We start from the raw sequence: 21,710 nt of genomic DNA, 5'->3' as shown, positions 1-21,710 counted from the left end.
AGTGGTAGAGGACGTGGTGGACAGAAAATGAGCCCACTTCAGATGCAAAGATGTCTGAAGAATCATACTTAATATAGGTATAACATGTTATTAGTGTTTGATTATTCATTGGTCTGTGGGTGGACAGGCTTGGTGGGGTTGCCAAGAAATGTGGCTCCAAAACCCCCTGCCACAAAAACCTTTATTTGATTTAGTGCAAGTAGAAATGTATCAGGGAAAACCACAAGGTTGTTATGGTTCCCTTCAATAGAAAAGAGCGTGGTTTACCCAAAAAAAAAATACACTCTACAATATTTAGGAAAATGTCTTTTAGAGTACAAGTGATGAGCATGGCTGATCAGCTCCTATCGTTGCCATGTAATATATTTCTGTATTTTATTGCTGCTTTGCTGTGTGTTGTTGCTGGGAAGCAGCACAACATTTTCAAGGTTGCCAAGCTTTGGATTTCTCCACAAAGCCTATTTGAGCAGTCGTAAAATACTAAAATAAAACTTGCTATAAAGAGTTTAGAAGAGTGGTGACTCTATTTTTAGACTTTCCAAAAGACCAAGGAATAGTTTAACGAATGGATAAACAGTAAGTTTATCTGCTATAACGTAAACTGCAAACGTTAGCATGTTAGGCTAACTAGCTGTAGGCTACTTACAGGGCTAAGCTGTTGTTATTTACTAAGACAAGGAGCATATCATAAATAAACTAGTCTACATTAATTTATCAGGTGAGAGGTTAGGTTAAAAATACCTGTTCCTACTGTGTTGAAGCAAAATCTAGATAGCTATATCACATTTAGCAAATACATATACTGTTTGAAAATACAAAAGCATGTGAAAATAACCAAGCAACTAAAGAGGGTTATATTTGAATTATAGCCTACAACAGTATGCTTTTAAATCTTTCCTTATCATTCTTCATAGTTAATACTTTAATAGGCTTTTCTGCAGTAAACAAAAGGTCAGCCAGAGTGTTTTCACCCAACGAATGGAGCTAACGTTAGCATAATTTGCAAGTTAGCTATAGCTGCACAAAGCTACAAGCAATAGTTGTCTTAGCAGCTGATACTGATGGCTACGAGTCTGGTTTTGTCTGCCTCTATATCTGAAATAAAAGACCCATTGTTTAAAATAATTTAAATGGAAAATCTGGGACAATTGTCATTGTAAGCTGTGCCGTGCAAGAATGTTCTTTTATAAGCTGTTTAACTGTGTAACAGGGACACAAGCTGCCAAACCTTGGACACCACTTCCTCCAGTGCAGCAGCTCAAATAAAAAAAACATTTACTTCTGGGAGCTCTTTTTATCTTTTTTCTACCACTCTGTGTGATTATGTCACCAATGAATAACAGTCTGACTTTCCTGGACATTAAAGGACCCCGAAAAAACACGCCCCGATGGATCCAATTTGCTTGCTAGGCTTTGACAGAATACATTTACATCTACACCCACTTCAAAACACATCTTGGTGTCTGGTGATCTGTTCAATGCAACATCACATCCCGCGCTGAGATACAGCTCTCACAGGGGCCTCACCAAGCTCCCAGAAGTGGACCACATCACACACGATACTGAAACTACACCACCGATTTGAAAGAAATGAAAAGGAGTGAAAGAGGGGGAATTTTTTCTGTAGGTGAGCCTCATTGGTCTGCATACTGTCAGACCATTGACTAAAAGCTTAAACATTGACGACAACGTAAATACACTATGGGCCACACTGACAGTTGATATTGTAAATGCTTAAATTTGATCCTTGTGTGAATGTTTCCAATTAAATTACACTACATTACACATAGATCAAAATCACCTCTTGAATTACTGGTCTTTGCCACAATCTTGGAGAGAACAACAACAATCCTAAACAGAAGAACATAAACAATGGCCTCCCGCCATACTTATATACGGTAAACAAAATATACAGTCAGAGTCAAGTTTCATAAATTCTTTCAAACTGTGTGTATTTCATAAGGAGTACACACATGACGTCAAACAAGGAGGTTATGTTTACGCCTCAGTTTATTTGTCTGTCAGCAGGATAACGGAAAAACTTATTCAGGCCCAATTATCATGAAACTTGCTTAAAGGGTGTAGCATGGGCCAAGAAAGAAACCCAATACATTTTGGATGGATCCGAATCACAGGGCTCACGCACAAACTATGTTTTACTCTAGTTAACATATAGATATGGGGCAAAGCCTGCGAGCTAGTTCAGGCAGTCAACTCGAGCACTTATGCAGCATTCATACATAACGCCCCTTGCCACTCTACAACCAACCAAACAGAGTCTCCTTAATGTGCCGCTCTATTGAACCTGCCAGATCTCTCTCTATGCATTGCTTGCTGCTGTTATTGCTGCAGCTACTTCCACGTCGCTGCTGCTTGCCTGCCCCACCACCCCCCCAGCTTCCACCTGTAGGCTCGGGGGGTTAGTTATTTAATCATCACTCATCGTGCTATGTATATCTGTGGAGTGATGAGGCCCGAGCCTAGACGCCAAACTCAACTATATGCTGCTTCTAATAAACATGTTAAAAAAACACGTGAGTTGTCTGACTGAAATAAGGACATGTGTGCTGCATCGTGCTGCATTTATTGCCTCGTGTGATTTAAGTAAAATGGGAAACATTAGTTACCGACTGGAAAAAAATCACCTGAATGCACCCCTGAAGTAGGAACAACAACTCAAAATCATCTGAAACATGTTGTTTAAAAGCCCTGAGCAATTAAATAAAACCCCTTATTTTTCCACATAACAACTTAAAGTAATGCTCATGAACACACCTAAGTTAGAAACGACTTCCCAACTCTGGAATTGGGACCATTTTAGAAAAGCATCTGAACCATTGGCCTTGCTGTAGGTCTGCTCTCTCCGAATGAGATTTATACTTATTAGAAATGAGACGGTGCACAGTGTACAAAGAAACTGTCTAAATAAAGTTACTATTGTTTTTTTTCGAAAGCAATTGCATTAGGCCAATTGCCTACCTCAAACGCTTAACATCTACTGTAAGTACAGTATTATAATTCTTGTAGTTGAACCAACTTTATGAGGTTTTCATGGAATTACAGACAGAATAGACATGCATGATCGATGATAAATGGCTGTCCGACTGATGACATTCACTGGCACACATTTTCTGTCTGAACGAAAGGCATTTAGTCATAAATATCATGAGATCTATTTTTTCCCATTCACTTAATGCATTCTCCAGTTGCACAGCGAACACTGTACTGGTCATTTTCCAAATACCAGCATTCGGTCATTATAGCCCACTACTGCGCTAAAAACAGCATATGGGAAAGTGTGCAATAGCGGAAAATAAAACTGTTAAACATCAAACAAGATAATTTAGACAGCTTTGTAGATGTAAGCATTCCTTTGGGGTGAACTCTGATTTATTGAAGTGGCTTACATTAAGGGTAAACAGTTACACAGCTGGTTCATTAAGTTGTGAATATATCCATGCTGCTTTAATTTTGTTCACAAAACATTTAACAACGTCATGTGTCCTGTTCTCCAGTCGGTGGTATAAATTGTATGTTTATATTATGAGCTCAATAAACCATAAATTATTTTTTTACCATCCTAGTAAATATCTCAGTTATTGAACGACCATGAAATCAGAGTAAAATGTACAGTCTGTCACTGGTCACTGTTCCTGCTGGGACTCTTCAAAATGACTTATGAGGAGAAGTAGAGCACACGCATGTCATTTCATGCACTTTATGAATGATTAGTGCAGTGACTGATCGGAAATGGGATTTATATGGCATTTACAGGATGGAAATGTAACTATCCATAGCATTTTCAGTCGATGATTGCTGAAAGTGTTTGGGTTTTAAGTGCAGTTTCAGCGGAGATGGTAACCAACCATGAAGCTTTTAAAAGAATCAAAAGGAAACCGCTGTGTGATGAAAATAGGAGCGGTGGACGAAGCGAGCTGCTTGAATTGGTCTGGAAGAGTAATTTTAAGACCTGCTAACTTTGTGAAAGTCAATGTGTGTGGTTACCACTCCTTAAAGTGCAGTAAAAATATTAGTAACCACCTGAACTTGAAGCCTGGACCACTTAGAAGTTATTTCAACATTTTGTCAAACACTTTATTGCTGAGAGTAATATTTTTTAAATGCCATTTATTCTTTATAAAGTAATGTTGGATTTTAACATAGACCCATCACAGTTTGCAGGTGACAGTTTTTAGCCAAACTTATAAAGGTAACAGCCATTCGAAGAACAATGCTCAATCTTTTGTCACCATTGCAGAAGCCTGCAGAAGTTTTTAGTATTCTCCACAGAGTCTAATCATGACGTCCAACTTGGCACCATAACAGATTTTGGACATAGAAATTGTAGCCCAGTGTTGCAGAAGATAGATTTACGAGCCATCTTTTGTACAAGTCTAAACCTGGAGCAGTCCATCATGCCCACAGACTGCAAACTTTGGCCAAGAAATAGAAAATAAAGCATGCTTGTAGCTGCTCAGTGGGAAATATCTTTCGACTTGTTTGTTCTGGCTCTGTGCCAAGTCTACAAGGAGGTGATACCATCCCACCAAGTTCCTCAAAACTGACAAATGACTCTTGATGTAGCAACTACAAGCCCCTTGTTTGCATTAAAGTATCGCCATTCATGTGCCAACAAATATTAAAATCTCTCTCCTGACATTTCTCTTACTCTTAATAGGCCCGATGGTGCTGAAATAAAGCAGCGTGACTTGGTATCACAGCCAGAACTGCGCTCTAATGAGCAGAAATCTTAACACATTCAGAGGGAAAGTCATGAGAGACTGTCAACAGGTGCAACATTACAGGGCCGTGGTCAAGAGATATTTGACGCCTTTCAGTCAAAAGTGGTTTGATCTACAGTGACGATGGAGGTTAATGGAAGAAGGCTGCTCTGCTCTGCTGTGAATCGCCTCCAAGGCTGCCGAGGAGAACCTTGATTTACCGGCTGTACGCAGCAGAAGTTGTGGACGCCAGGAAACAAGGAGGCGATTGAGTCTTTTGATCATTTATTGAGGTTAGGGAGGAAACCCTTGCCAAGTTAAACAAAGTGTAAATATTTAACCAACAGTGTTGGACATATTTCTGCTGACTATTTTCTCATTCAAGTGGAAAACCAAAGCTCAGATTTGCAATCAGAAAAAGAAGCCAAAAGAGAAAGCTTCATGGCAGGATACTAAAGCAACTGTGTCCAAGTGGCAATAAATAAAATGGTAATAATTATTTAACCAGACATGTCATTAAAGCTTTGATGTTTTGCTCCTGGGCAACAAGCTGTAAACACAGCATTGAGATATGATCAGCTTCTTGTTGTAAAGGTAGCAAACATGAAATAGTGCAATATAATCATTGATTTGAAGTCGCTTTGGTGTCGATCTGATGAATCCAAGTTCAATATTTACTTGTCCTGGTCGACTCGTGAGGAGAATATCTGGCTTTTTAGCTGCTAAATCCATTGTTTTGACTAGCTAGTTGCTAACTCTGCTGTCAACTGTTTAATACTAGGTGGGTTTCTTGCTGGAAACAGCTGAAAACTAGATGAGAGATGAGAGTGGTGGTATAGATTGAGTTGGAAGACACTGAACACGCTCATGGTGTTGAAGGGAGCTGCGTAAAGTGAAAGTAATAGGTAAAAAGAATAGAAATATTTGAATAAAATAACATAAAATGCAAAAAGAAAGGCATGATAATAAGCCATCTTGCAAACATGAGGCAGGAATCCCTTTGATGAAGTGATTAAAAAAACAAGAATAAACATCTAACATCATTTAAACATCCACAGTCTTTATTTTCTGCTTTGATTCAAAATAATATCCCACTTTAAGTCTCACAGCCATTTTATATAAAGAAAATGGTCTGCCTTTGAGTCATGCTCTTCAGAATAAAACACCCTTAGTTTTCATCCAGCATGCCTGGTAACGATTCAGCAAATGAGTTCCAGCAAAGGCCGCTTTAGACAGTGAATTCAAGGTGATATTGTACAACTGAGGTTCAAAAACCAGCAAATAAACAGGTCTGTAGTATGTCGACAATTAGAATAAACGCAGATGATCACAAGAAACCTTCTGTCAACAAGCAAAACATCAGACTGTGTGAGAAACACTTGAACTAAGATGCTGCAGTGATCCAAGAAAAAGACGTAGTTAAGAGTGAAAAATGATGTTTCTCTTAGTCAGAAAACATACTATGTGAAGGTTACGGTGCGATGTATAGGCACGCATGTTCAACAAATCTTAAAGCGCCAAATGAGGGTCAGGGGAAAACAGGGAAGATAAATACTGCAGTGGTAAAACCAGATGTTAATGACATACAGGCCCTCCTGGGTAAAATAAATTATCTAAAGCACCCAAGCAGCAGGCTACTTGTTTTACTGAAGCACACATCCAATTCTTTATTTCACAGATTTATGGTGGAAAATATTTCGACTACACAACTACATTTTTACTTGGTTTTCCTTCAGAGTCTGTATTTTGTCTGTGTTTTGTGCTGATTCACGGAGATGACTGTCAAAATGTCCACATTGGAACAGTGTGGAGGTTTCAATTGATAATTTACTAGAATGTTTTGAGTCCTACAGTATGTCCTTGTTAAAACTAAGCACTTGGTCCTGTGCTATATGCACGTATACCTTAATAAGAAAATATGTATTTGGTGCAAAATTGGTTTCCTTCTATGCAAATCTGCCTCATTTTAAAAACAAAGACACAAGGAGGGTGACACCAAGACTTTACAGTGGACCTAACATATTTTAAGAGGACAAATTATGCTCATTTTCAGATTCATATGTGTCTGTGTCTCTACTGGGACATGTCTCCATGCTTTACTCATACTGCCTGTGCTGCAGCACCTCTTTTCACCCTCTATCTGAAACCAGAGCCCAGTCTGCTCTGATTGGTTAGCTGGCCGGTTCTGTTGTGGTCAACCGCTTAGAGATGTCCCGCCCCTTAGCCTATCACAAACAATGTGTTGGAGCGCTAACCAATAGGAGCATGAGTGTTACATTATGATTTCCCTATGTCCCAAAAGTAAAAAAAGGAGTCCAACAGAGGCGGTTCAGGCCGGCAGTGTGTGGGAGAGCAACTCACTCTGGAGGAAACTTTGAGATTTTAGCCTTTGCAGACCGTTTACATGCACAAAAACCGATATGGGAAAAATCAGGAAAGAGAAACCCCAAAAAGCATAATAGGAATCATATTTACGGTTTGTCTGGCTGGCTAACATTTTGGGGAATGCCTCTGCACCTTGTCTGTCAGCACCTGTAGTTTGGTCTGAAATATGAATTGTTCTTTTTCACCCCATTGTTCTCACGACTGTGCATTTTTGAGGCAAAGGCAACATTTACACAGTACTTTGCAACATTGATAATTGCAATCAGACACAAAAAAAGGGCAAATTGCACTCAGCTGCAAAACTTTATGGGCATGCTTGCACTGTTATATCATTAACGCATAACTTTTGAATTTAAGCTGAGGCAGACACTAATGCGCACGTTGTGAATTCCCCACTGATCTATCTATAATCCGTTTCTTCTTTCTGATGTATTCAACATGTGTCTTACGAATCACATTTGACTTTAAGTGACTCGAAAGAGACTTTTCTTTCATGTCTCTGAAAGGAAATGATCACACGGCATCCTCAGAAACACGCGGCCTCTTCATTTCCTGTTTTTGAGGAACTAACGGTTTCCATAGCAGCGGACACAAACTCCCTGACAAACAATTACCCAGTTGCCAAGGAAATTGCAGCTTACCACAGTGTTTATTTATCTGACATTTCTCCTCCTAAATAGTTGAGCTTGTGCCAGGTCCCAACAGTAAGTTAGCCTTAATGACGATGGTTTACCGTAGCACAGTTGCTCTGATTGGGTGTTTTGAATCTGTGCAATCTTACTGGTTTTCATGGGATCCTTTCTTTATCCAAAAGGTCTGCTGCGACATTTTTCCCTTAATGGTGCCCAATTTGGGCTTTCCTCCCCTGACAATTCCCATAAAGATTCGGATGCTTGACCTGTTCTTACCCCGACCAACAGTGTTTGGGTTACATGAATCTGTTTAAGTGTGTGGGTGTGTGTGTGTGTGTGTGTGTGTGTGTGTGTGTGTGTGTGTGTGTGTGTGTGTGTGTGTGTGTGTGTGTGTGTGTGTGTGTGTGTGTGTGTGTGTGTGTGTGTGTGTGTGTGTGTGTGTGTGTGTGTGTGTGTGTGTGTGTGTACATGAGAGTATTTGTTTTGATTGAGGGCCCACGACTGAAAGGCATCCAAGTCAAACAAGGCTTGAGTTTGTCTGCCATCTCTGACTTCTCGCACAGACGCTCTGAAATATGTAGGAGACACTTTCCAACCATGGGAAGAAGAAGGAAACAAAAATGGCCAGAAAACATGAGCACAAACTCATGAGGGTTGCTGGTTCAAATCTAGTGCATACTCTCCCCTCTCCTTAAATTGTGAACTGTTTGCAATGCAAGTTTACAGTATATAACACTTTCCCACAAGGCAATTCAAAGTGCTCGTCATATGATAGAGTATTATTTTCATCAATCATTTAAATTCTGTGATGATGTATTTTTAAACTTGCTTTCATTGGAAGTGTCATTTTAACTTGCACAGGAGCTTTTTACAGTAGTACTTCATACTTTACTATAGTACATTTCAGAGACAAAAACTGTACTTTTTACTGTACTTTATTTACTTGATAACTTTAGATCACATTTAGACTTTATTGATCCCTGGGAGTAAAATTCAAAAGCTACCCGGCAGAATATAAAATGATTAAAACTGGCTAACCCTTTAGCACCTGCAACATTTTAGTGATTAACAAAATAAAAGCATCAATGATTATGATCTAACGACTGTATGTTAAGTATACTTTGATATTGAAAGTATATGTGGTAAGATTTTGAATGCAGTATTGCTTCTTCTTCCACCTCTGCATGAATGTAATCCAACTTGGCTGCATTCAAATCAGTGGGTTACAAACAAACATTGGCGATTTGAAATTAATTATTTGACACACATGTGGGAGTCGATGCAAAAATATGATGAACTTTCTCACAGCAGCTTAATAATCTGTAGAGAAACTGTTTCAGTAAGTTTCACAATTACTGCTTTAAAAAGAGCTGAGACCAGGATTCACTCACTGTTACAACACACATGCACTCATCTTGTCCAATAAGTATCATGCAAGAGGGCAAAAGAGATCAGTCTGCACACCGTACAGAAGCAGTCAGCTGGTAAACATGTTCAAACGAGCTTCGTAAAACTCAGCAGAGGACGAGGCACACGATGAAAGAGAAAGAACCCCTCCAAAATAAGGTGAGGCATGACAAATGTCACCACAAACTCTCAGTGAGTGATGATGATGCTGCTCAGGGCATTTCAGGAACATATACACTGTTGTTGTACGGACATGATTGATATTACGCATGAAATACTACATGCTTTCCAAAAATTATACTGGGGACAAAAACTCCCTAAGACGATTTTTAAAGGATAATTTCAGGGTTGAAAACAACACATAAAGTCATTATTCTGGTAAGGATCATCAAGTCTTTCGGGAAGAGAGTTGTCCTGCTCTTATTATAAACGTATCATTACAACTCTCACAGACAACGGTTGCCTTCAGCACAGGACCAATCAAGTCTTCTACCTCTGATGTGGGGATAACGGCACCAGAAACCACAACAAAGTGCAGATGCTCCCGAGTTTCCCAGTCTGATTTAAATCACAGGAAACAAACAAGGAGCGTGAGGTAATGGGAGCATCAAAGTGGAGCGGAGATAAGAGGGCAGACAGTGACCTCGGAAAAACCTGGAGTGTGTCTGAGAGAGAGACGCTGTGAGAATCTGTGAGAGCATTCAAGTTTCCATTAATCACATACTCTGTAGTCTGTGAACAGGTTTGATATGTTATAGGACCTTCTAGTGACATGTATTGGAATTGAGCAGTAACTATAACTTCTTGCATTGCATTTTTGTGCAATTCTTTAGGTATTTTATATGAGTTCATATTAAATCAATACAAATTATTGTAAATAAAAGTAGAATTTAGATTCAATGTCTGGTAGTGAAATTGTTTCGTCTCCAGTTTATTTGTCATGCTTCTAATCAGTTAAAAACATGCAGCGCCAGAAAGGACAATATAAGAAATACAATACTTAAAGGGGACCTATCATGCAAAATGCACTTTTGTACGTCTTTTATACATGAATATGTGTCCCCGGTGTTCCAGGGAACTCACCAAGTGTCAGAAAACACAACCCTCTCTATTTTCCTCCATACCCAAATCTCTAAAAAAGGGGCTGCAACGGATCTGATAAAAACTGATCCAGATTTGAACACTGTCCTGACGTCAGGACAGTGGCGCTACGGCTATTGGGCCAACTCCACCAATCAGGAGGAGACAGCCACGGCCATTGCCGTTCGAAAGCGCTGGAGACGCTGTAGTACATATGCCAGGCCTGTAGATGGTGCTGTTCTCACAGAATCTGCCCTTGCAAAAACAGAGCTAGAAATTGTCAAATTGAGCAAAATGAGGCATGGCTAAAATGCATGATCTGTTTGGTATTTAAAAAAAAAAAAGTATAAATATGCCTTATATAGGTATGGTCCTACACTATATTATTCAAATATAGCATGATAAGTCCACTTTAAGGAAGGGAGAAAATAAGGTGGGGTTTTAAGAAGCAAAAACAAAATGCTAAAATGCTCCTTATGGCTTCACTGCAGAGTTAGGTGATAACTTTTTTCTACGGGTTTGTCACTACGAGCAACACCTTCTTGCATAAAAAATCCTCATGTGAGCCATTTGCTGTTTTGGCAGTATGAGCATTTGCTGCAGATGTTGTGGCAGGTAATTCATATTCCTCTTTGTGTGTACATGCTAACGGATCTGAATGTGCAGTATTTGCATGCATGTGCAGCACACTGAAATGTGAAACTAAACACATCTACAAAAAATGTCTGTTTGTGAAATAATCGTTTGCTTATAAGGTGTGTGAAACTGAACCACTTCCCTCTATGAGTAGGCACTCTGACAGGATGTGCTTCACTGAATGGACACGGTGTCCTCCTGCATCCGGCCTCATCTCTCTCCACTTAATCTGCTGGCCGACAACCCGTCATTGAATGTTTATCTTCACTGTATAATCATGTTTTCTTATTTATTTATATAACAGGAACAATGCACATTATTAACATTGCTGTAATTGTGCGTGATTAACCTAAGAGGCTATTTGTCAGCTGTTATCCCTGGACATGTGTTTCAAAGTCATCCTAAGAACAGATTACAATGTTTAAAAATACAAAAGTGTTCTTGTGTGGTGTCATTGCAGAGACCCTGATCCATCACGGGGTATTATCACAGCACTGCTCACATAGTCAAATACAAATCCCAGAAAATATTGGTGCAACTAAAACAAGCAGAGCAGCTGCTATTTAAGGATCCATGACAAGAAATGTAGTTTATTTGCTGCTCTGCAATTAATATCAGTCTTTACTTTTCCGTTAACTTTGAAAATTAGAGGACTCTCTAATTTCCTGATTGATGCTCATGCAATTTAAACGTCAAGTGAAATGTTTTTCTCTCTATTCTCGCATGATGAAGTACTTTCACGGTATGTGGTTGCAGCAGGATATGATGTCATGCTACAGAATTTATGGCTCCTTAAAATAAAACATACTCTATCTGGCAGTAGCTCACAGTAGCTGCTCTTACAGTAGCTCTTCTGTGTTTGAGGAATTTGAGCCACAGAGCAATTCTCTTGGTCAAGCGTTTTTGGATCATATGAACTCACAGGTCAAAGGTCACCGCACAGTCTGCACATGTGTTTGAATGATGTAAATGGAGCATTAAAAATGGTGTGACTATATCCTCATAGAGGAAAAATATGACATCATATTTCAGGCCCAATATATGGTGCCAGATCTATCGAGCAGTTAAATATAAGTCGTAAAATATTTAAAGCTTTTTAACTTCTTTACAAGATTTCAGTTTGCTGTTCTGTGGATTGATCCTGATGGCTGATCAGCCGAAATGCATTGAAAAGCACTGCAGGACAAAAGAAAGCTAAAAGCATTTCACTCAAAAAGAAGCAGCTCGGACTAGGGCAAGATGTTTGACATACTGATGTAAGGCGTAAAGTAAAAAGAAAAAGAAAAAAAATTGTTTGAAAGCCAACCTCCACCCACTCTGCCTGGAATAAATCCAGTCAGACTGAATTCTTTGTGTTTTTATCTGCCAAATATATGTCAAATGTAATCATCCCGAGTCTCAAAAACTCGGAATCAGCCCACAAAATGAACTACTATTATGTAAGATTTTAAGTCCAAATCGAATTCTAAAAAAATAATATTTATAAATGTAAATATAAATAAAATACTGTAGAAATAACCAAGTTGTTCTCTCTGTTTCGGGTGCCAAACCATCATAATCAGCTCTACATGTGCACTGATTTAAACTGGTGCTCTAAGTGGCCTGCACGGCTCAACAAGTGTTCAGCAGCCTGCTAGACTACATGTCGCTCCTGTAGGACAGTTGATGTCTTCATGTGGTAGCAGTGTGTGTGTTCACTGTACTTGATTAGTGATGTAGAACATGAAACCTCTGTCTTAATCTTGTCTAATGTATGGGAGGCGGCTGATCGCTGAGAGACATAATTACAAGGCAGTAACAGAAACATCAGGGGCCGACCTCACTGCCTGGACCAGAGCCCAGGACCCAGGAGCTGTGTGCAGCGCTGAGGCAGACCCTCAGCTACCTGGGTGGCTGGGAGGGATTATCTCTCTGATTAATCTGCAGAGGGCAGAGCTTCCCCAATTTAATGGAAACCATCCCATGGAGAAAATGACAAGGCGGCCCTGGTGTCTTATCCATAATAAAGACTCTCCGCAAAACATGCAGGTGTGAACCACATTTGAGAAAGATTTGAAGATATAACTATGCTGAATCTTTATTTAATTATTTATAAGTTTCCCATGATGTTTCAGCCCAAAACCAAGCAGCTGATTTACCATCCAGAAAGTCGCTTCTACTACCAGTGTGGCCAAAACAAGTTAGTGTGATTTTGCCTCTATGGACATTTTATCTTGATTAATTTGATCAGTTAACCAAAGAATACCCAACTAAGCCCAAAACTTGAATAGCCTACCAAAGGTTTTTGTTACAGTCTGAAAAGAGCAGGTTTTTGTTTTGCTGCCATCGTGATTCAATTTAAGAGGGAGGATTTGTTATCTTTGAGGAGTCACTCAACTGAGAAAACAGACAGAAACATGCCCCACTCTACAGGTGCGTCTGGATCTGCAGCAGGCGTAGCCACTACACTATAAGGGAGCATAGCAACATAACACACACACACACACGACACGGCCAGATTCATGTAATAAAGTAAGGAGAACTCTTCCCTCTTGATCAGGCCAAAGGTCGCCCTGAAGTTGGGTGTGTGATCTGCTTGTGTTGTAATGATTACACCCAGGACTCAATGTTTCAGCTCAAAGTCAAAACAGATTCCAAGCATGAGAGACGGCTAACATCATCATAATCATCCTCATCATCACGGTGCAATCACAAGCCAACCTGCTATAGCCTACTGTGTTACCAAAACACAACAGGCCAGCAGCAATGTGGCTGCTTATCTGTGGAGAATATGATGAAATATGAAACTAAACTACTGTACAACTAAATAAATTGATCAGGCTACAAAATAGATTGTGTTAAATGTCCATGTGCACTCTAGTTAACAGCAGCATGCACTAATGTCCAAACCAACAATAGCCTTAATTCAATTTCTATAGAGAGATGTTTACAGCCTGTGCATAATCAATTATAAATAGCTGACTTCCTCTTACTCAGACAGATACTCGAAGTTTCCATTCATAAATACAAACCCGGTGTAGCTTGAGGAAGACCTAAATTAAATAAATCAGCCACTGTAATGCTAGCATAAAACATCCCCAGGCAGATAACAGAGAGAGTAACTCAATATAAACGCCACAGCAGCTGCTTAAACACACATATTGGCAAAAAAAAGAGCTGTTGTTTGTATACACAATGCACTGTTGCTAGGTAACGCAGTTGTTTTTGTGTTGATGCACCCACCTCTTCAAACGTCATCCTGTGAGTCTCTGCATAACGTTAAGCCTCCTCCTCCTTTAGCTCCAGATTGAACTTTTTCTGCTCGGTTAAAGCCTTTAGAAAAGTCCCCTCGGCCTCACTATTCCAAGTGTCTGTTCTTTCTCAGAAAGTATTTTACTGAATGAATCCAAGCAGTCTCAGATTATTGTCACTAACAGTGGGAAGGCCTCACTGAAGGTAGAAGGTCCACCATGAGCATGTTAGCATTTAGCATGTTAGCTAGATCCAGAAGGGTTAGGGTTAGGTGCGTTTGATTTGGGTCACTTATCTGCTAGCTGGGTGGTGCAGTGACACTTCCCTTCTGATTTTAACACATTGTTTGAATAATTTGTCATGTGATAGTTGTATAATTATTGTTCATTAATTAGCCTACTTTATGCCATATAAACATTTAGCTAACAATTTTAAATGCTAATTTATTAGGCCTACTTGTGTATTATTTAATTTATTTAACTAGTTAGCATGCACTACCTTATTGCAACATGTGTTAAGCTTGGACAGCTGGATGCTAGTGGAGCCTCGCAGCGGCGAAACCGTGCCGCGCCACACTAATTGCGCCGCATAAGCGCATAGGTGCACCGCATTTTCGGCTCAGTTGAGGCACCCTCCGCAAAATGAGGCCCCCTCCGCAAGGTGAGGCCCCATGCAATCTGCATGATCGGCCTGTAGGGAGGGACGGGCCCTGTTTACACATTAACCTTACTATAAATACATTCTACAGACTTACAGCCACAGAAAAAGAGGGCTTGCTCAGCTGACAAAAGGTGTGTTTTTGCTTGAGTCACTGCCAGCAAGGGTGATTCACCTTGACTTGCATTATTTATCAGGTGGGTTATCTTGCCATTCAGTATAGTGAATAGATTGGTGGAGTGGAGTCACATATCAAGTAGATTATAAGACAGAGCAGCGTGGAGGTCCATTTACTCACACAGGGTAAATAATTAAGGATCAGAAAGTGTCAGCTACCCAACTTTGATAGGATTTGGTGTGGGGCATGTTGTTCTGTAATATATGTTGTTCTTATGTTCTGTAATCAGTGTTTGGGCATTCAGATGGGAGCACTCATATTTATATTATTCAAGAGATTAATAAAATGAACATTTCAATTTATGAGATGAGAGCTACAAACTCTTAATGTATTGGGATCCCATGATCTGGTACTTTGCTTATTCATACATTTTATTATGTAATTTATTACTTTTCACGATTGTTTACCTCCTTGGATTTTACTGTAATGGTCATTTCATCCAACTCTATTCATTTTGTGACTCTCAAAAACACCACAAAAAGCAAGTTTATAATATTGGAATAAAATAATATAAAAATGCACTCTAATAGAAAGAAAAAAACTCAAATAGTGTTTATTTATCGTACATTGCTTACTTTTAATAAAAGGTAGATAATATGACAAACTGCTATAAAAGAGGATATGTTTAATTAGTTTAAATCTTTAATTTCAGTGCTTCATTGTGATGTTTTCTGCACGTACACTCACTCACACTCAACTCAAGCCTCTCCCACTGTTAGAAAAAAGAGAAAAGTGTCAGTTGAACTATTTCCTCGGTGCTATAAAAAGAGGACGCTGCGCACATCTGCACTTCAGCGAGGCGTGGTCAGAGCGACAGACAGGTGCGACAGACAATACAGCTGCAGGATATCACCAGCACTTTCTACACCTACCCCGTACACACAGCTGCAACAAGATGCCTAAGTGTCCAAAGTGCGAGAAGGAAGTTTACTTCGGTAAGATTTGCTCTCTTTGTTTTTATTTTTTTTCTCCAATTAGTTTTTCTTTCACATGCAGAGAATATCGTGTTTCCTGATTTTTGAAATGTTAGCGTCTTTTTGTGCTCAAATGAGGAAACAGGAAACTGAATTGAACTAACACGCTGACTGCAAGCAGAAACATGTGTTTTACGAGTCAAATATTAAATAACCTTTGAAAACTTTGGGAAATAAAAGAGTACTGGTTGTACTCGATGCAATTAACATTAAGGCAGTATTTGAAATTGTAGTAGGTTCAAGTGTAGCTAATCCTAAATGCTTTATGTATTTTGGATGCAAAATCATACTTTGTATGTAACTATCATTGTGAAATAAATGTATTTAAATTAGTGTCCTTTTGAAATTGTGTGTATTTATATAGAACAATGCAGAAATGTGAATGATTTTAGTAAAATACCTCAACATTTTGCATCTACCCAAGTAGCCTATAGCTTAGATGTACTTTCTACCACTTAAAACACAAGGGCCCTTATACACAATTTTTTTTTAAATCTAAGCACTTTTTCCTCATAATACTTTCCTGATATTACTTTTGTACTTTTACCAAAGTACATTTTTGAATGCAGGACATGGTGGTAGGTGGAGCATATTATAACTGCTTTATGCACTTTAAAGGAATTATCAATAATGCATTATATTTTATAAACTGTTTGTTGTGGATTGTTTCGGATGTAAAACTTAAACCTATAGTTTAAAATCTACAATATTTTATTCGGAAAACGAAAATACTCAAGTACAACTGTACTTAGTTACTCTTACTACTGCAGTTTTATCACTATTTCTAACTCTTTAGCAGTCAGTCTACCCTCTTAGCTGTTTATTTATATATTTACATGTTTTCAGTTTTGCAGATTAATTCCACATTACCTGAAAAGGTCACTGCACTCTGTAAGCTTTCTTGTTATCAAGTTTCTTTGGAGTTGAGATGAATAATGACTGAATGCAGCAGAGGAAGCAGGTTCTTTCTGTCCTGCAATGCGTCTCCATCCTTGTAGGTAATTCTCCTGAGGATACCATCAAAGCCCGGAGCAATTACTGCATCCGGGGAGGAAAGGAACAGCTCCATTTTATTTGTGTCCTAATCCATTTAGCACATTGTCTGCAGCTCAGTAGTGCAGCAACAAAGTAAATCTTCTCTTGGGAGACGCAGAGCCAATACAGAATACAAGGCCAAGTCTTTGGACTGTCAGTCAGATGAATTGACCGTGCGACCAGGGAGCTTTGCGTCCCATTTTTCCTTTTCATGGATAAACTTTCTCCATCTGGCCAAAACAAGCAAACCAATTTGTCTCGCTCCAGCACAAGCCCACCAAAGAAATATGCTCTTTTCTAAAATATACCTCAGAGGAATAGTAGCCTGAAACAGAGCATTGTATTCTTTGTGGAAACATCATTATCCTGAACTGCCAGCATCAATTTCCCCTCCAAACCTCCTCAATAAAAGTTCTCCATGCCTCACTCCTTCACCGTGATCACCCCCATCACACCTCACCGCTGCACTCCCCCGTCCACTCCGTCTCGTTTGCAGCTCATCTATCTTAATGTTTCTAAGCTCTCAGATGGAAACAATCAGGCTACCACTGCCTCCCTGAATGATGAGGGGGGAACTTGGTGCAGTTCCAGATACAAAGAGAGCACAAGACAAAAATACTTAAAATCTATTTTGTACACCTCTTTTCGTTTTCGAGTGCTAGACTTTAAATAAGTGCTGTAGAGAAACTAACATGTAGGCTAGGTTGTGTTTGGTGCATAGAGGAAGGCATCAATGAATGAAATGTCTTTAAAACAGGCCATGCTCTCTAAAACTATAGTTTGTGACAATATTGGAAACATGCTTCACTCCCTTTTAACATCATGCTGTCCGCTAAACTAAACCATACAAAAATGTAATACAATAAGTTAATTTGTGAGCTGTAAACCTGCTTGGCGGCCGAGCTTTTTCACGTCCATATGCAAAACGAAGCTATCTGAGCTACCTCTACGTTTTGAAACAAGCTTTGCCTGCTTGTGTTTAGTTTCCATTTGCTTGTTTTCCGAAGCTCTGTCATCCGTTTTGTGGCTTCCTATTGGATGTATGCTTATAATTTGGCACCTACGTTTTTATCAACGTTAATGTACTAACTGGCAGAAAAGTGAGAAAGAAAATTATCCTTTTTCCCAAAATGTCAAATTTGTCAAAGGCTACAGCCAGCAGAGTACAAGTTGATTCAAATCCAGTCAATTTTCCCACAGAAAACGTCTGATTTAAAAAAAAAAAAGAAGCACAGCTAGCCTGGTTAGTCCTTGCTAGTCTGTCCTACCGTAACGATATCCATACCAGCACATATAAAGCTCACGATTAAACACAAAACTCCTGGATATCACAGCGTAAATGTGTTCGGAAAGAGCTACGTTTCAAATCGTTAGGCTTAGCTAAGCTAACCAGCTCTTTATAGTCATTGCACAAAAATACAAAACATTGCAAAACTGATCAAGCACATCAAGAAATTGGCCACAATAGGCTCAAACGTATTCCCATAAATGGCAAACTATTTTGTAAATGGACTTCATGCTGTAGAGAGTGTATTTAAGGTCATTCATTCAACCCTAAATGCTTCATACTGCATTCTCAGCATCCTTGACAAACTGTTATACAACCTCTCCATTAATCTTTTGTTGGGATTGAATAGGGTTAATAGTTTAAACAGTCTCCCTCACAGTGTGTTTTTCCATTCAGATGTGAGTGTTTGTGTATACTGGACTGACTCCATAATGCCCCAGTCAGTTTGAGTTGATGCAGAGAGCAGATCAGATTATCTACATGTCTCTCACGGCCCATTTATTCCCATATCGCTTGGTAAAATAAATGGCACAAAAAATAATGCTTTATCAGATCCATATACAATCAGGAGTAACACAACATTGCATGGGCCATGTGATCACAACTGAGGATGGACTCTGAGCCCAGCGTTAACTGGGAGACTTCCTCTCCATTACTCATTCGACAGACATGTTTACTCAGTCCACTAATTTGTTATTTGAGATTGTACACAGTAATTATTTCAGGTCAAACAAGCTCCACCATATTGTGCTGAAATGTTGTTATGCCACTGGCCTGAGAGGCTGACCTCACCCTGCAGCACTTTCCCTGCTTCCGTTGCCTTGTTTTGGATAATCTCAGGCCATATTTAGAAAGGAAGTGTGTCATATCCAAATTATGTGGGAAGGTCAGTTATTTGCATTCATCACCTGACCTTCCTGAACTCTTATACTTATGAAGTCTTATCATAAAATCTGCAAATGTCAATCTTGTTTTGTGCTCCTCAGTTACGACATGTTTGGTAGAAACGACTTCACATCATGATAACACTTCTGTAATTTGCAGCATATCCTGTGCCTGCCCTCCCTGGCCTCTTGCATTCACAGCGTGTAGCTTTTTTTGGTTTTTGCATAAGATTCTTTGGCCAGATATTCACGTGTGACAGTCTTAAAAGTCGTCTCTTGCCAATGTTTCTCCAATAAAGTCCTGAAACTCAATACCAATGGATCGGATTTCCCTCCCACTTTTACAGTCCTCCTCATGGGTGTTTGTGCAGATCAGCCCTGCAGATAAAGAGAGTCTTTATCAGAGTTTATGAGGAAGGAGTTGCACAGATTCCTTTAGGGACACTCAGTTCTCTTTGACCCTCAAGCACCACACCCACATAATGTATCTACAAACACATAATCTTGTTGGTCTCAAACTGATATTGTGACCCTGTGACTCATCTCTTTACCACAAGGTCTCTTTGTGGACAAAGTTCAAGGCCATGATGATTAATTCTGTCTTTTTATGTGTGTTTTGCAGCCGAGAAGGTAACATCCCTGGGCAAGGACTGGCACAGGCCCTGTCTGAAATGTGAGAAGTGCAGCAAGACGCTGACGCCAGGCTCACACGCATCGGTGAGACACCTGGAAAACAAACAATGCATTCAAGCTTATCCTGTAATCTTTGTTAATGTACACAGGTTTTGGGGTTTGATAGCGCTTCATGAAATCACTATTGAATCTCCATTCTGAAGTCGATATGACAGAATTTAAGTTAATAAATAAAATCCTAGTTTTTCTAGTAGTAGCTAATGATGACCTTAATGATTTGGTCTTATTGTATTCAAACTACTGTCACAATAGATGTGTTAGACTATGTTATGCAGGTTAATATTTTACTTTTTACACTTAAACGTACTATATCGCTCTGCTAGCTATAGGACTAACAAGCTAAGTGCAGTTAAACTTGATGGACCTGCTGGCGCCAAACATATTTGATTGGATAAATGTATATATACATACCTACAGACTACAAGATGATTCATTACAAATCTTTACAGGAAGAGAGAAAAGGGGGATTTTGATATGAAACACTATTTCGAAATATATTTGGCACATAACAAAAGATAAATGAACAATTACCATAAAATATAGACCATAGAAATAGAAATAATCACATGTTTGTTTGTTTTTTTCTTTGAGGTTTTATCAAATAATAGACACTTTTTGATCATATTTGATATCATACAGATACTTCAATTTGTGAATGTTTCCAATACACTAGTGCTAATACATGTATTCCTCTTACAGCATGAAGGCAAGCCATACTGTCATAACCCCTGCTACAGTGCGTTGTTTGGACCTAAAGGTAAGCATCAGTCACCTTTGCTCAGGTGTAACGCCCTGTGTGAGGATTATTTTCTGTATCTCACAGTATCATGGCTGTAAACCATCCTATCAAAGCACACTATGTCACCTGATGGGGTCCCACCCTCAATAAACCAGTCCTTACGTAATTAGTGCAAATCGTTAAACTCTTATCTGTTGTTAAAGAATATGTTCTCTTCAGATTTTCAAAATAAAAGTCTGAAATGCCTGTTTCTGTTAGTTCACTGACTCCTTCCCTCCTCTTATTTTTTGCAGGATTTGGACGTGGTGGGGCTGAGAGCCACACATTTAAATAAACAGGTAATGTGCATTTGATTATATTTGTTCACCTTGTACATCCTATTTGCTAAGTCAAACACAGCCCTTTTGAATTTAAGCAAATCCATTGTAGTACTTTGCCCAGCCTCATGTGTGTTTGCATTGCTTCATCATCAGGTTCAACGTTGCCTGGAAGCTTGATTGAAGAGGCCAGCAGTGCTCACTCGTCCAATAAAAACCAGCAAACAAACTGTGTTCTCATTCAGAAGAAAGATTTAGTTTGCCTGTTTTTATTTTATGTTTTTAAACTCTGGTTTCTAAAAATGATTGTGTATTCCCATGATGTAGTAATGAAGTGGTTATCCTCAAACCCTTTCCTGTTCTTAAAGTGGACATTTTGATTAAACTCTTGTGTTTCTTTCTTGATTTAATTGTATTTATTCTTTGTCGAACACCCATAAATTAGACAATTTTTCTTGTCAATGACAACGTTCATGTCAGTTGCATTTAGTGTCATATTGTTCATTATGTGTAATTTAATCTGCATTCCCTTTTTATTTCAACCCATGACTTTTGCAGTCTTTCTGCTGCTCCTCACATAAATGTCAACCGGTGACATTTGCTGCATGATTTTGGGCTTCAATAAAGCACAACATTCCCAAAATATAACTAGATGTATTAGAAGTACAACAGTTTAAAGATAAAGTCAAACACAAGACAAGTCGGGGTTGATGAAACAACCAGGACAATTTAATTTATTCAAGAATGTACAAAAACCTATGACAAAAACACAGCAATCCATATGTGCCGAACCTCAAAAACAAAAACCTTATCAATAAACCTGAATACAACACATTCAGGTGTAGCTCATGTC

At 39.0% G+C, this 21,710-nt stretch overlaps 1 protein-coding gene across 1 annotated transcript; it reads left to right on the top strand.

The window, feature by feature from the left end:
* The first annotated feature begins 15,670 nt into the window (after positions 1–15,670).
* Positions 15,671–21,262, top strand: crip1 (cysteine-rich protein 1). The gene is made up of 5 exons (XM_034144482.1): positions 15,671–15,862; positions 19,731–19,825; positions 20,501–20,558; positions 20,834–20,878; positions 21,014–21,262. The coding sequence occupies exons 1-4, from the start codon at positions 15,823–15,825 to the stop codon at positions 20,872–20,874; spliced, it is 234 nt and encodes a 77-aa protein (XP_034000373.1). The 5' UTR covers positions 15,671–15,822; the 3' UTR covers positions 20,875–20,878; positions 21,014–21,262.
* The last annotated feature ends 448 nt before the right edge of the window (positions 21,263–21,710 follow it).

Source organism: Trematomus bernacchii, unplaced genomic scaffold (assembly GCF_902827165.1).
Source record: "Trematomus bernacchii unplaced genomic scaffold, fTreBer1.1, whole genome shotgun sequence".
Classification (NCBI taxonomy): domain Eukaryota; kingdom Metazoa; phylum Chordata; class Actinopteri; order Perciformes; family Nototheniidae; genus Trematomus; species Trematomus bernacchii.
This window is presented reverse-complemented; position numbering and strand designations above follow the sequence as displayed.

Excerpts from the sequence above, each read along its gene's own strand:
- crip1 (XM_034144482.1), top strand. The coding sequence starts at position 15,823 with ATGCCTAAGTGTCCAAAGTGCGAGAAGGAAGTTTACTTCG. Across the intron at positions 15,863-19,730 it reads CGAGAAGGAAGTTTACTTCG|CCGAGAAGGTAACATCCCTG; the intron begins GTAAGATTTGCT and ends TGTGTTTTGCAG. Across the intron at positions 20,559-20,833 it reads TGCGTTGTTTGGACCTAAAG|GATTTGGACGTGGTGGGGCT; the intron begins GTAAGCATCAGT and ends TATTTTTTGCAG.